This window comes from Hydra viridissima, unplaced genomic scaffold (genome assembly GCF_058129835.1).
Source record: "Hydra viridissima isolate aposymbiotic clone 2 unplaced genomic scaffold, HvirCarnegie_v1 scaffold_7, whole genome shotgun sequence".
Classification (NCBI taxonomy): domain Eukaryota; kingdom Metazoa; phylum Cnidaria; class Hydrozoa; order Anthoathecata; family Hydridae; genus Hydra; species Hydra viridissima.
In genome coordinates, this window is record NW_028324306.1 from 1,353,386 (window position 1) to 1,369,274 (window position 15,889).

The window sequence follows — 15,889 nt, forward strand, 5'->3', positions numbered from 1 at the left end:
AGTTACTTAGAGATAAAGTTATTTTAAAAAATGTTATTTTTAAGGAGCATTAAGATTGTTCGATGCTTGCTTAACAAACACAGAGGGTATTATGAAAATATCCAGAGAAGGTTGATGAAACAAAAGTTTTTTATAACCTTTTCGTAAAAAAAAAAATAACTCAGCATTTTTTTGCTCCTCCAGCTTATCTAAAATGGATATATTGAGATGGTTTATTAAAAGTCGATAAAGTTACATACGCAAAATTGGCTATGTTAATTTCATTGTCAGCTATATTCTTTTTATTAAAAGAGAGGCTGGAACTTACAAAGATTACTATCTAGAATTCATATTTAAATATTTTTCAGGATAGAATTATGTGTGTTAAGATGGAAAAAACTAAATTTTACAACTAAATGTTTACGTCGGATATTTATTAAGACAACTTATTATCATATTTTAGATGCCAATAACACAATACAATAATATTGTGAAAAATATAATGAAGAACACTTAGCAGTTTAACAGTAATGGGTATATTTGCGATTCTGCTAAAACAAAAACTTGAAAAAGTAAAAATTGAGGAATTTAATTTAAAATCCCAACTAACTGCATTTGTGATACTAATTTCAATATAACTTACTGCTGAAGCCTTTCTCCCAACCCCATCCCCCTATTAAAAGATATCAAATAACAAATACATTCTTTAAATAAAATGCCTTAAATCTAAATAAATAATTCTGCTTGATGAATTTGGGGTTGACAAAAATGCTCTACATTTTGCTCCTAACCCAATCAAAATATTGTAAGTCAATAGAATTACACACAACTAGATTTACACACAAGAAATTTGGGAAAATTTAGAATATCTATAAGGTTATTAAAATATATTAATTTGTAATTGACTTGAAGAAAGAATTTAGCTAAAATTAAGATTCTCAAAATAAGTAATAATTCAAAAAGGTTCTGAAGATGCCACTAAAATGTTGGAAATCCAGGCATTGGGAATGTTAGTGCAAAACTTTCAACACGAAGGCGAATTGAGTTTATTTCTTCCTGCCATTCTTTTTTTTCAATCTCTACTCGAAACTCACGTAACAAACTTTGTTTTTCAAGATGAAGTGACTTTTCTATCTTTTGAGTGAGCTGGATGCAGTCATCAATAAAGTTTGATACAATCAACATATCATTTTCCAAGAAATTACGTGAGGTGAGAGCAGGGGTACCAATTCGAATACCACCAGGTCGAAAAGCACTTGTGTCTCCGGGCACTGTATTTCGGTTAACTATAAACAAATATCACATAAGGAGTAATTTTAACTTAAACTTTCTATCTTTCTGTTTATAATAGTTTTTATATATATATACCACTTATATTTGCCATTTCCATAATGGTGTCAACTTTAGCACCATCAATACTTAAACTTCTAACATCCAACAAAAACATGTGCGTATCTGTGCCACCAGTCACAATCTTGTACCCTAAGACATTTGAAGTGATTGAATATAAAATTGTGAGTAAAAGGAGTTTCATAGAATATTACACTTCAACTTAAAAAATTTTGATTAGTATATTTTTCCACTCGACATTTTTCTTTGATTCTGTTTGATTTCTTGTTATATCAAAATATTTGATTTCTTGTTATATCAAAATATTTTTTCATTAGTATGATTTTAAAACATTTGAATACTTGCATGCACACACACACACACACACACACACTCAAACTTACCCACAATGACTAAAAATTACCTTTATCTTGTAACGCCTTTGCAAGAAATTGTGCATTCTTAATCACTTGCTTAGCATAATTAGCAAATTCTGGTGTGGCAGCTTGTTTTAATGCTACTGCTACACCAGCAATGTTATTGTTGTGTGGGCCACCTAAAAATACATTTGATAACTTATTTCAAAAAACATATTGCTGGGTGCTTGACAAGAATGTTGAAGATGAAAAGAATTAAGATAAAAAAAGAAGCAAAAAACATTACAACTTAACATTTCAACAAATTGTTTATATAAGTAAACAAGACCTTGAAGAGTAGGAAATACTGCATTATCAATTCGAGTAGCATAATCATACATTACAGATTTTCCATTCTGATCTTTATACTTCTCTCCAATTCTATAAAAAATGATACCAGAGCGTGCTCCACGTAAACTTTTATGAGTTGTGGTTGTTACTATGTCACAGCTTTGAAATGGACTTGGAATAGCATCAGCAACTATAAGACCACTATAATGTGCCACATCTGCCATAAGTATTGCTCCTACTTGATCGCATATACTACGAAAACGTTCATAGTCTATTAATCGTGAATATGCACTAGCACCAGCAATTATAAGCTTAGGCTTAAAAAGTTTTGCACTATTAAGTAATGCATCATAGTCAATCAAACCAGTTTCTGGATTTACTTTATAAGGCATAGATTCAAAAAAAATTGAAGAGGATGATATCCGCTTTTTTTCTGTCATATATCCATGAGTTAGATGACCTCCATCAGGTAGATCTAAACCCATAATGCGGTCATGTGGCTGCAACAAACCAGTGTAGACTGCAAAGTTTGCTGGAGAACCAGAGTAAGGCTGTACATTGACACCCCACTTTGCAGTATCAAGTCTAGAAAATTAGTACCTAAAATCTCAAATAAATAAATTAGCTTTAACAAAAAAATCAAAACTTTCAAAAATATATATTTTTTTGCATCATAAAATTAGATTTCAATACCTAAAAGCCTCCAAAGCTCTTTTCTGACAAAGATCTTCCATTTCATCTATGTATTGATTACCTCCATAATATCTTGCATGAGACTTTCCTTCTGAATATTTGTTAGTAAAACAAGAACCAAGACATTCCATAACTGCACGACTGGTAAAATTCTCTGAAGCAATCATTTCTAATCCAGATCTTTGTCTTTGATCTTCCTTCTTAAGGATTGAAAACAATTCTGGATCATTGATCTCAAGGGGTTCTTGGAGGTAATCAGCCATATCTTTTATGCTATATAAAGTTAACAAGATATAAATCCATTTTTAGAACGATTTTATAATTTTTAAAATGAACCTATAGTTTGTTAGTCTTTCCCAGTACAGGAAAAACGTTTGTTTATTACAGTTAGAGAGACTTTATAATGTTTTTATAAAGAAAAACCTTTACTGAAATACAAACTTAAGCATATCAAGCGAGTATCATATCCAATGGTTTGTATTGGAATTTTACTTTAGAATGTTTATTACTGTAGTGTGACCTAACAAAGTCCTATGCTATAAGAATTTCGAATATTATAAAATAAATATTTACCTATACTTAACAACTTTTAAATAATAACTAGATATCTAACTAAAGTAAAAATATCATTTTTCCTAAATATTTATGATACAATATCAAATTTATCGTTTATTACATTAGGACTTTCTTACAGCATGGGACTTTGTTGGATCACACTACGTTATGTATTTTTATGCAATGTTAAATGCGTTTGCTTATAAACCTAATTGCTGAAATTTCTTATTCAGCATGGCTTTTAACCCCGTCATATTTAGCGTTGCGGCTATGAAAACAATCGTCATTTCCTGATGCACCATAGCTTGAAGCACCATAGCTTGTAGCTTGTAGCTAGTAAGAGTCTGCGTACATGTTTTTTTTATTAGCATATTAAATTTTTGAAACAGGCTCGGGTATGCTTAAGCAAAAAGTTAAAAGAGGCTCAAAAGTATGCTTAAGCTTAAGCATATTTCTAATAAAATATGCTTATTTCAATACTTTCTTAAAGTGTGCGCGTTACTAAAGGTTGATGGGTATAAGAAAAATAAAAAGTTGACTTATGCTTTGTATTTGCTTTGGTTTTAATGAAGCTGAATTAATGTTATAGTATAATAACAAAAAATAAAACATATATACTATTTACAAATGTTATCAATGAAATCAAAGATATGAACTTCGCGTTCATTCTCGTCCGGACCAATAAAGGTGTCATCTGGAAGAATTTTGTTGGCACTTTCGTTTATAGCATCATCTACCTCCACCGGTTGAATATCACCCTGATTTCCTATGGGTTGATCACTGCCAGGATCTGTAATGGATGGTGGCGGCACTTTGTAACTATCAAGGCCCTCTGGTTTAACAAGCAAATCTTCTGAGCCATCAGAAGTCATTAAACACCCAGTCATTGTCCAACATTTCTTCCTTTACTTGTCATACGTTGAAGTGTTTAAAGCTTTCCATGCTTCCCCTGCCCAATGTGTAATCAAAGTTCGTCTCTCTTTTGCAGTGTATTACTGAACCATCTATCAAAATGATTATATCTATCGAGCCATTTTTGATGTTCAATCACAATAAGTCTTTTCAGAGTGGCAGCATATCCTGCATCAACTAGTTGCCAAAGGTCAGTGACACTTGGTAGACCGTACCATAGAAGTCCTTTAGCAGCAACCACAGCATCTTTAAAATTCTCATGCATCTGTCCCTTCAAATTGTCCAGCAAAAGAACAAATTTATCAAGCTTTTGTTCTTTTACAAATAATAAATTTAGAAATATATATATTTAAAATTTTTAAGTAAATGAAATTCAAATTTTTAAAATAATTTATGGAGGCTCACGAATATGCTTACATATGCTTATTTTTTTTCCAAATCTGAGCCTCCATATGCTTATAAGCGTTATGCTTATAAAAAAAGAAAACATGTATTGTTATCATTCCAATCTGAAATTGGGGAAAAAAAAGTATCATCGGAATGATTACAACAAAGTATCTTTAAAAAAAAATTTAACCGGTATTGTAGTTAGTTTAAATTTCGGTAAATACCGGAATTCTTGTCATTCCGATGACACTTTTTTTACAGACTAAAAAATTTCTAATATACTAATCCAAATACATATCTGAAAACTACGCCAACTCACCGAAAAAACCTTTTGACATTAAATTGAAGAGAATTGTCCGACGTAGATTTGGTGCATGGGCGTAAATTGATTTTTAAATTGGTTTCGTTTACTGTAATTTGTCCCAAAATAACGTTTTGATCGCCTTAAAACCATAGCGTACGAACTCACTTTTTGCTGCTTTTGAGTTAAGAGAAAAATAAAAATGAAGGGTTTTCGAATTGAGTGCGATTACACTGCTGTGTAGTATGAGCCGCACTCTCAAATTTAATTTCTCTGCTGCATTTTGACCGAGAAATTAAAATACTGCTAGACATTGTTAAAGCTCTGCTGAACTGGTTCCAACCTGTAGTTGTTTTTTACAGACACCTCACGACTCTTAGGTTGCGTTACGATTCCACGAGACAATATTTAACAATATATGAGTTAGTTCAGATGAAAAAAGTTTGTGGTGTTTTTGGATTGCATTACAAAATATTATCTCGTCAATAAATTGTGAAGTTAGTCAAGTACGAAGGAAAGAAAAAATTTCGATATCTGTTGAACCGTCTGGACGTTAAAAATAAATGGAACAGCACAAAGTAAAAACAGTATAAATCATATTTCCAGCTTTGAGTAGTAAGGAAACAAATTTGATAAAGAAGTTAACAACCCTTCATTTTAAGCCAAACAACTTAATGGAGTAAAGAGCCACGAAATAAGGGCGATAAAATTAATGGAGTAAAAAGCTATGAAATAAGGGCGATAAACTTTTGAAAAAGGTTTTCCTTTACAAAGACTAGTCAAATTTTACGAAATATACAATTTTATATTTATAGTTCTTTTATACGGTATACGATGAAAAATAAAAACCTATTAGCATATCTGAAAATAATCAATAAAAACTAACCAGGTAAAGTTAGAAGTATCTATATAATCGAGGCATAAACAATCAGACACAAAACTTGGTTACGAAATATTGGCTAAAGGAGATACTTTAATCTCTTCAATCTCTGTGATTACAAATTTTTTTGAAATATTTATAAAAAATTATTGGTTTGATGGTTGAAAGACCGCATCTATTCCAACTTTAAATATGCTTTCTATTCGGCGGTCTCGTCTTCATTTTGATCCTCATCATCTTTACGACGCCGCCCGGAGGTTGCGGAACGCGGAGTAGCTGTAGTAGTCCTAATCATCAAAAATAATCATCATCTTATGAAAATATATAAATTAACCTAGTTATTTTCTCCTAATAAATAAAAAAGCTGGCAATTTAAAATTCTCATTTGGCATGAGAACTTTAAATTGCAAGTTACGTAACAACTGATGGTTACATTGAGGCAGCTGGGTCTTACAGGATAATTCTAAGTTTGTTAGTTAGATATTTAATAGTTTATCAACAGTTTTAAGATAAAAATTTTAAAAATAAACCCACTTCATTCTTTGCTTTAATTGTGTGAGCTCCCTTTGAGCTGACTCAAGAGCCTCATTATTCTCATCGAGATCTCTTTGCATTTTCCTCTTGGTACCATTGAGTCGACTAACTTCTTCTTCTGTTTCATCTAATTGTCGTTTTATGCTCTTTACTCTATTATTTGCTTTTTCAACCTTAAAGAAATAAGCTTTGTAGAAAAATAGTAAACTCTTATTTAAATACATAAGCAATATTTGATTTAAATACATAATAACATAGATTTGGTATTCAAAATATACACAACATACTTGCTGTTTGTAGGACTCGGTGTGTCCACGCTCCTCATCAACAAGTACTTGAAGATCTTTGGCTTTCTTTTCAGTTCGCCTTAGTGATTTTGTGAGTGATTGTCTTTCTTTGGCTTCTTGATCAAGTTGTGCTTCTAGATTACTGATTTTAGCTTCAAGAGTTGCAACTGTGTTTTTGTTACGTGACCGTAAGCTCGATTCAAGGTCAGCAAGTTTATTTTGTAATTCTTTGTTTGCACGCTCTAATGTCATACGAGAGTTGTCAAGTGATTGCAAGGCTGCTCGTTCTTCGCTTAGTTCAGCAGACATTTGATCAATTTGTAGATTTCCACGTGTAACCTGATGAACAAAATCAAGGTTATTAGTTTAAATGCCTTTTAAAACGTAGTTTTATAAAATCTCCCTTCAAATTTCTTACTAACCTTATCTTGCATTAGCTCCGTTTGAGTTCGTTCTTCTTCGAGTTCCTCTTCAAGGGCTGCAATTTGAGCTTCCCATCGCTTTCGTTCTTCAGCAACAGCTGTTTTAGCGGAGGTATTGTTGTTTAACTCTTCAAGGAGTTCATCGCGTTCTGCTTCAATAGCACGACGAGCACGTTCGGCTGTGTTAAGATCTTCTTGCATTTGAACAAAGTCAGATTCTAGACCCTTTAACTTCTTTTCATTTTCTTTGACCTATGAAAATAAAACACCTAGTTGTTTCAAAGATGATAATTTCCACCTCGTTAGCACTTATTCAAAGTCTGTGTTAAAAAAAAATTAAACCAAATTTTAAGGTATTAACTTGAGCTGATAACTCTTCGCGTGCTGCCTTAGCTTCATCCAGGTCACGTTGAACATCTTTCAGATGAACTTGATATTTTTTAAGTTGTTTTTGACTGTCATCTTTAACTCTGTTTGCTTGGTCTAACTGTGCAGCGAGCTCCTTTACATCACCCTCTAGCTTACGTTTAGCTGCAGCAGCAGATTTGCTGGCTTTACGTTCCTCCTCAAGCTCAACTTCCATTTCACGCAACTAAATATTAAAAATATTGAATGAACAATCACAAAAACCCTTATGGGTATAAAGAAAAAATAAGCAATATCTTTTTTAAATTGTTTTATTTTGTAAAGCATTAGTATACATTATCAAAAATTCATAAAGAATACTTTAAGAAGCTAAATAATAAAAATTTATATGAACAACTTTGTTTAAAGATGAATGGAATTTTTTTATAAAAAACTTATTGCTATTAATAACCTGCTTAATAAGGCCTTTTCTTCCTTCTTCAATAGAATCCTCTTTAGCTGCAAGCTCTCTTTCGAACTGAGCTTTTTGTGCTTGCATATTTACTTCTAGTCTTAATTTAGCATCCTCAGTGGCTTGTAATTCATCTTCGAGTTCTTCCACTTGAGTTTTCTGCTCTGCAAGTTGCTGTTCAAGAAGACGTTTAGCTTTATCCATCTCATGAATATTCTTACCAACATCATCCTTAGTATCGATGAGCTCTTGAAGTTCAGCAGCAAGAGCTTTACGTGCACGTTCAGACTAAAAAGAGATTGAAACCAAATATATTGTCTAATTATTACAACTTTATTCTAAGAATATTTACTTTAATAAACTTCTCGTTAGAAGATTTTACCTCAGCTAATTTATCTTCAAGTTCTTCATTTGAGCTTTGCAGAGAAAGTATTTTAGTTTCATTTGCACGTGCAAGTTTCTCAACATTATCACGCTCATTAGAAAGAGCCTGTGATCGAGCCTTTTCTTCAGAGAGTAATTGGTCAAACTTTTTCTGTTTTGCCGCCATTTGTGATGCATTGTTCCTTTCTCTTTCCATATTCACAGTGACATCATCCAAATCTCCTTGCAGCTTCTTACGAGCTTTATCAAGCTTGACAACATCAGACTGCAGTTTCTCATTATCAGCACGAAGCTCATCATTTTCTCGCTTTTGTTTTTGACGAGCTGACTCAGCTTCTTCAAGTAGAGTAATCTTTAATTCAATTTCTTTTTTGCAACTATCAAGCTAAATAAACATTATTACCATATATTAGAAACATCAACATATCTTAAATAGAAACTTTCCTTAAAATTGAATAGAAACTTTCCTTAAAATTGAGATTTAAAAAAGAAACAATAAATCAACAGAAGATTAAAAACCTGCAGTTGAACTTGTGAAAGAACTTTTTGGACTGCTTTTTTCTCGTCTTCTTCTTCTTCAAGTTGTTCCTGAAGACGATTTGCTTCATCCTCAGCTTCACGAACTTTTGTCTGAAGGGCAAGTTTTTGTCGTGTTTCTTCTTGTAAAGAGTCTTGGACATCAGAAAGAGAGGCTTCTGCAGCTTGTTTAGCTCGCTATTGAAACAAATAGTACCCAGCGTTTCAAGAAAATAAATCATTCATTTTAAATTAAATTTTGCAAATAAAGTTTTTCATGCAAAACTTACTTCAAGATTTGCAGCTTTTGATTCCACTTCATCAATTTGTTGATTCAATGAGTCACACTCTTTGGTTAACTTAGAGCATTGTCCTTCAAGCTTTGAAATAGTCTCCTCCTGTCCCATACGCACTGCATTTGCTTCACTCAGCTGAGTTTCAAAGTTCTTGGCTCTTCTATCACTTTCTTGCTTCAACTGACTTACACGCTGCAAATCAGCAGCAATCTCAGCATTCTCATTCTCCAAAGCTGTTTTGTTCTTTTCTAAAACAATCATTTTGTAAAATAAATGCGACAATATTTGAATTGTTTCCGGATGTTAAAATCAAGTATTATTTGTAAATATGAAGAAGAATAAAGAGATAGAAAAGTATTGAAAAACAAATACCAAGGGCATTCTTTCCCTTTTTAAATTGATCTAGCTGGTCTTGAAGCTCATTAACAAGCTGAGTATGCTTTGCTCGCAATGAATCCATTTGCTTTTCATGATCTTTTGCTTCTTGCTCAAGTTGTTTTTTCAATTCGTTAAAGTCTTCTTCACGTTTTTTTTGAAGTTCTTTTTGCACTGTTGTAGCATCTGTGTTAACTTCTAATTCTTCTCTTAATTCATTCAGATCCTATTTCATAATATATGCATGTAAAAAATAGAAAGAATTCACATTAGCTAACTATAGAGTTTGAGCATTAAATTAAAAAATTAACCTTCTCCAATTCTCGTTTTGCTCTTTCAACTTTTTCACGAGATGACTTCTCTTGTTCATAGTCATCTTTAAGTTCTTCTAGATGAGCTTCCACATCACGTTTTGCTTTTTCAACATTAACTCGTTTTGACATTTCTTCATCACCTCTCTTAATTGCTGCAGCTAGTTCATTATCACGACGAGCAAGATCATCTTCTAATTCAGCGATGCGCTGCTGTGCTTCTGCCAACTGATTTTTTAAATCACTAATTTCTTGCTGAAGTTTTCTAATTTCCTTTTGATAATCAGCTGCTGTTTTTTCACTTTTTGAAACGCGATCTTCTAGTTCTGAAATTAATGTTTCTTGTTTTACTTTCAATTTAGCCAAACCTTTTGATTTATCTTCTTCTACAGACAATTTCTGGCTAAGTTCTTCCATTCGTTCTTCAAGTTGCTTTTTATCTTGGGAAAGTTTAGCATTTGAGTCTTCAACTACACTTAAATCATCTTCCAGTGCTTTTAGTTTTGCTTCAACTTGAACTTTTTCCAGCTGTAGTTTTTGTCGTTGAGCTTCTTCTTCCTCAAGACTGAAAAAATATTTCACTTAAGTTAGATTATCTTATAGTTGCTTCAATCTCTTATAAAAACTTAGTTCAAAGTTCACTAAAAGCCAGTCTAGATAAATTCGCTAACTACATTAATGAACTAATTAATAAAGTTTACTTGTATTTATACATTAACTAATTAGCTGAGATAGTGGGCAATTAAATAAAAAACAATACCTTTCTTCTAATTCTTGGATTCCTTGTTGTAATTTTTTCTTTTCTTCAGCAGTCTTGAGCGACCTCTCTTCTTCTTCTGCTAACTTTACCTCAAAGTCATTCAGCAACTCTTCTAATTCATTCTTTCGAAGCTGAAGACGTTTCTGTGACTCCTCAGCTTCTTGGCACAGCTCTATTTCAGCTTGGAGCTGCTCAGCTAAAAGTTTGTTTTCATCAGTAAGCTTATCATGAGATTTCTTTAGATCACTGTGTGCACTTTCAATTTTCTCATATTTGTCAAGGACCTAAAATTCAGTACTTGCAATATTAAATCCAAACTAATTCAACTTAAAAAAGAATAACTTGAATTAATCAAAAGCTATATCAAAATTAAATTATCAAAGAAATATATACTTTTTTGTATTCCTCTTCTTTAATCCTAAGCTCTTCATCATGTCTAGTAACATTTAACAAGGGCTTTACTTTTGTGAACAAACGCCACCATTGCCAGTTCCTTAATTTCATCCAGCTGCGGCCATTTCGTTGAATTACACGAATGGCAGACAATTGCTGAATGCGTTTCTTATAGTTTCGACGTGCAATATTACCTCTGCAAAATGCTTGAAACTGGATTACAATTTCGGTCAGCTTAATATCACGCTCTTCTTCAAGATGAGCCAGTACACCAGCACGGAAGAATATTTTTGATTGACCAATTCTGAAGAGGTTTGGATCCATTTCCAGAGCATCAATCTAATCAGTTATTATGAATGTCTTAACATAACAGGTTTTGTTTCTTTTTTTCAATTCTTAGTTGAAATAGAATTAAGTTTCTTATAAATTTAATCTTATAATAATATAAATTCAATAATTGTTATTGTCTAAACATGAGTTATTATTGTAATCATAAAAAAAACCTAACCATTTTCTTTGATGCATTTCGCCCATCCATAAATCCTTTAGGGACAATGCCAGGGCAAAGAATTTCATACCGTTGTCTGAATTCTTGGAAGAGAATTCTGTTAGGAAATCCTTGCCTACAAATACGAATGCCTTCTAACACACCATTACATCTAAGCTGATCAAGAACCAAAAAGTTGGTTATCTTTCCACTTCGCTTTTCATAGTTGGGAATGATGCAGCGAACAAAGTTTGGTTTTGTGCAATTCAATGTAGTCATTAGACCTGCCAGTTGCTCCTAAAAATTTGACTTTGTTAAAGAAAAATTATTCTTTTACCAAACTTCAACTTGAAATAAAAATAAACAAAATAATATAAAACATATATAAAAGAAGTACCTTGTAGAGCTGTGATACTGTTCTGAACATTCCTTTTCGTGTTTTTGCAGCACCAAAAGCTGTATCCATTCCTTCAGTAACACTCATACCAACAACATTTTCTAAATAGATGGTTAAAAAAATAAATAAAAGCTAAGCAAAATCCTACAACATCTTTTAAACAAATTTATATTCTCTAACCAAGATCTTTCCATAACGCATCTACAAATGGTTCACTAGAAGCTGCTAACAAAGCAATGACATTATCATTTAGTGGATCCATATTCTTTGTCAGCCATTGAGCTGCAGAGTAGTCAACACGACCAGCATAGTGAATGATACAAAAATCTGAATTAGCACGGAAATCAGGTTTCATGTATTTTGGATGTTTAGCATGAGCTTTGTTTATTTTTTCAGTTAAACTTTTGTCTGTAGCTTTTGGGAACCAACATTCTTCATCAAGCAATGCTAATATTCCCATTGGTTTTTCAATTAGATCAATAGTTGGCTGTAAGTCAAGTCCAAAGTCAATAAACTTCCAATCAATGCCTTCTTTCTGGTACTCCTCTTGTTCAAGAATAAACATAGTGTGATTGAAAAGTTGCTGCAACTTCTCATTGGTGTAGTTTATACACAATTGCTCAAATGAATTTAACTTAAATATTTCAAAACCAGCAATATCCAAGATTCCAACAAAAGAGGCCCCTTCACGTTTAGATCTATTCAAACTCTTATTAATTCGAGAGACAAGCCATTTAAAGAGACGTTCATACATGGCTTTTGTAAGTGCTTCAACAGCAAATTCACACTGAGCCTTAGTTTGAGCTTTTTGCGTAAATTCTCGACCAACTTTCACTCTTGGCTTCAACAATGCATTTGTAAAATCAGTGACAGCAATACCAAGAAGAAATGAAATTTGCTGTGCAACACTATTATCAGGTAATGCAGCTTGGTCGGATTTTCTTTCTTGCTTGAAGTCCATGTTACCAAACAGCAAACAAGCAGATAAAACTTTAAATATTGGATTTAATTCTTCTTGTGAGATACCCATATCCCTCATAGCTTCAAGAGTTGATTTAAATTCTGCTCTATCATCCATGTTAGGAAGTTGAACAAGACCATTTGAAATAAAGATATAACTTTTAGGATCAAGGAGTAGATATTGCTCTAAAAAATATTTTTGAAATAACTATTAATAATTAATCTTTTTTATGTTATGATTAACTTCTATATATAGAACAACTTTCTTATTTCCTATACTGAAAAAACATTTATCTTTTATATACAAAACAATTTATATATATATATATATATATATATATATATATATATATATATATATATATATATATATATATATATATATATATATATATATATATATATATATATATATATATTCATTCATGTTAATTTAAAACCATCAAACAAAAATAAGAATAGAACAAAAAATTACTTTTAACTTCAGGACTTGCACCCAAAAGCAATTGGTAAAATATGTGAAATACTCTTTCCTCTGGTGCTTGACGAACTAGACGAGCCTTCTCCAGTAGATATGACTCAATGTTAGCTCCAGAAATAAAACCAGAGTTATCAAACATAATTCTAATAAATTTACCCTAAAAATATATAAAGATGTATATATATATTTAGCTTAAAATATTAACTGAACCAAAAATTAAAAAGTTACTTTTAAAAATGTTCATTTTAAGTTACCAACAGATATTTAACATGAACATGGATTTTATAATACAAATCACTTTTTTGTACAATTTTCTTTGTAGTTAAAAAAATTATAATTTATAATAATTTCATTAATTATAGTTATAAATTAAAAAAGTATGAGTAAAAAGATTAAACTGTAATTTAAGGAAATTTTAAGGAAATTTTTTAGGATATTTACTAGGAAATTTTGAATACTTACAAATCGAGAAGAATTATCATTCTTCACAGTCTTAGCATTACCAAATGCTTCAAGAATGGGATTAGCTTGGAGCAACTGAACCTCAAGTTGACCCTAGAAAGTAACAAATTTTAAAGTTTTCCTGCGAACATCAGCCACATAACATTAACTTCCTTATTAATATATCAACATAAACTAAAAAGTAGAATAAATGTAAACATGGAGAGAAACTGAGAATGATGATGATTATGATGCCTGCTGTACAAAAATTAAACATGTCATATGAAACTAGTTACCTGTGATGATGATTTGTCATCTTGTTTATGACGACCAGCTATTGCTGTCAAATATTGTATAACTTTTTTTGTATTTTCAGTTTTTCCTGCACCAGACTCACCTCTAAAACATTTAAAAACTGTAAACTATTTCAAAATAAAACAAACAGACAGAGAGAGAATCAGTATAACACTAAAGTAACAAAAACAATGTTTAAAAATAACTCTTACGTGCAGAGGATAGATTGATTATCACGATCTAAAAAGTTAAGAATCTATCTATTACCCATTAATCATTACACTTTTTATTTTCAAAATTAACTTTTTCTTTATTAATTGAAGAGTTTAAATAATCTCAGCATGCAACAGCATTTAAATAAGATATAAATTATGCTCTATATATTAGTTTATACAATATGATATGATAATCAGAATATACCTTGTAACATGCTGCGATATGCATTATCAGTTATTGCATAGACATGAGGCGGAAGCTCATGTCGCTTCTTTCCTTTATATAAACTAATAACATTATCACTGTAGATTGGTATCCTCTTGTATGGGTTTACAACAACACAAAACAGACCAGAGTAAGTCTAAAAGTAAATATAAAAAGTTATTTTGCCTGTAATTATATTAGTTTTTTTATATAACATTTAAAGCATATATATATATATATATATATATATATATATATATATATATATATATATATATATATATATATATATATATATATATATATATATATATGAGAGAGAGAGAGAGAGTTATGAAAAAAATTATTGGAGGCAACTCATTACAGCTATTAAAAATAATAATTTTAAATTTAAAATCCAAATTTTAGAATTCTAAAATATAATTTATCAAAGGTGAGGTAGGAAACTTTAATATTCCAAAATTATAAATAAATTCAGCAAATAAAAAGTAAAAACTAGTAAGTAATGAATGGTACTTACGTAAATGAGGTCAGAAAAATATCGATCTTTAATATTATGCAACACGCTAGCTTCATTTAAACAAGTCAAATCAGCCATGTCTTCCACTTTATCAAACTTCGGTGGATTCATTCTTTGAATATCATCTTTGTGAAAGGTCACTCGTTTTCCTCCTTCAATCTCTGCAATAACCTTATCCCCCTTCTCCTCTTTGATACTAGCAGAAACAAATCCATGTTCTTCGCTAGGTACCCAAACTAACTTTTGTGCAGCCCAAGCAGCATGTGCAACGGGATCAGCTATAGCACGGCGATCAACAGACAGATATTTTAAAGTATCCTCTTCGCCATCCATATTAAACAAGAATCCAACAACAGAATATAATGTTTTAGAATACTAGGTAGATTCTCAATGCAGATATCGATTTCGACTTCTAAATGCAGACCCAGCTAACAACTGATCACAGAAATTTCTGTATTCTTAATGACTTATTACCCTCCCTTTTTAAAAGCCCTACCCAAACTGAAATTCTATTGGCTATACATTATAATGTCACGTGGGTTTTCTAAAACCGTGGATTAACTTAATATTTAAAATAAGTTGTTCATTTAATCTTTAAAAACAATTTTTATGTAATAAATAAAGCGCTGATAAAAGAAAAAACTAAGAAATATGTTTTAATTTTTTAATGAAGTAAGTTTCCAAGCAAATGTTAATAAACTTTCGTTATATTTTAAAATTTTAATTCAAAATTTACTTTTTAAGTTACTTAGTAAGAGTACCCACGTACAGACAACAAACAACAGCGTATAATGTTCAGAAGTCATATTTAGCATAATCAATAAAGGATGAATCCTACAGCTATCAGCGTGTGCACAAAGTACTTAACTTGAAGCGAAATTAATTGCACAAGTAACCTTTTAAATCTATTAGTACTGTTCTCAAAACCTCAAATTGAAAAATACAAAAATATGTAAAGTAATTTATTTGCTACGGCTAACAAATTAAAAATTTTTACTCTCAAAAATTTTCAAAATAGTATAAATAGTATTAGCGGGTGGTGTACCGTAAA

At 31.2% G+C, this 15,889-nt stretch overlaps 2 protein-coding genes across 3 annotated transcripts; both read right to left on the minus strand.

The window, feature by feature from the left end:
• Window positions 1-398: 398 nt before the first annotated feature.
• LOC145184006 (serine hydroxymethyltransferase, cytosolic-like) lies at window positions 399-3,108 on the minus strand. 2 transcript variants are annotated; one of them, XM_080059538.2, is made up of 5 exons: window positions 2,709-3,108; window positions 2,014-2,600; window positions 1,733-1,864; window positions 1,348-1,461; window positions 399-1,265 (listed from the first exon to the last, which is right to left on the minus strand). In XM_080059538.2, the coding sequence occupies exons 1-5, from the start codon at window positions 2,969-2,971 to the stop codon at window positions 958-960; spliced, it is 1,404 nt and encodes a 467-aa protein (XP_079915664.2). In that variant the 5' UTR covers window positions 2,972-3,108; the 3' UTR covers window positions 399-957. The 2 variants fall into 2 exon arrangements, with proteins under 2 accessions (XP_079915664.2, XP_089948341.1); XM_090092215.1 differs by having other exon boundaries at window positions 2,014-2,615; window positions 2,709-2,840.
• A 2,488-nt stretch (window positions 3,109-5,596) lies between these two features.
• Window positions 5,597-15,341, minus strand: LOC145184005 (uncharacterized). Its single transcript, XM_080059537.2, has 22 exons — window positions 14,839-15,341; window positions 14,319-14,475; window positions 14,111-14,138; window positions 13,901-14,003; window positions 13,626-13,718; window positions 13,158-13,320; window positions 11,903-12,868; window positions 11,723-11,823; window positions 11,347-11,622; window positions 10,839-11,177; window positions 10,446-10,729; window positions 9,686-10,250; window positions 9,372-9,600; window positions 8,994-9,247; window positions 8,707-8,901; window positions 8,186-8,572; window positions 7,804-8,091; window positions 7,348-7,578; window positions 6,987-7,238; window positions 6,565-6,903; window positions 6,278-6,450; window positions 5,597-6,030 (listed from the first exon to the last, which is right to left on the minus strand). Exons 1-22 carry the CDS (start codon window positions 15,169-15,171, stop codon window positions 5,943-5,945), a joined length of 5,844 nt encoding a protein of 1,947 aa, XP_079915663.2. The 5' UTR covers window positions 15,172-15,341; the 3' UTR covers window positions 5,597-5,942.
• Between the last annotated feature and the right edge of the window lie 548 nt (window positions 15,342-15,889).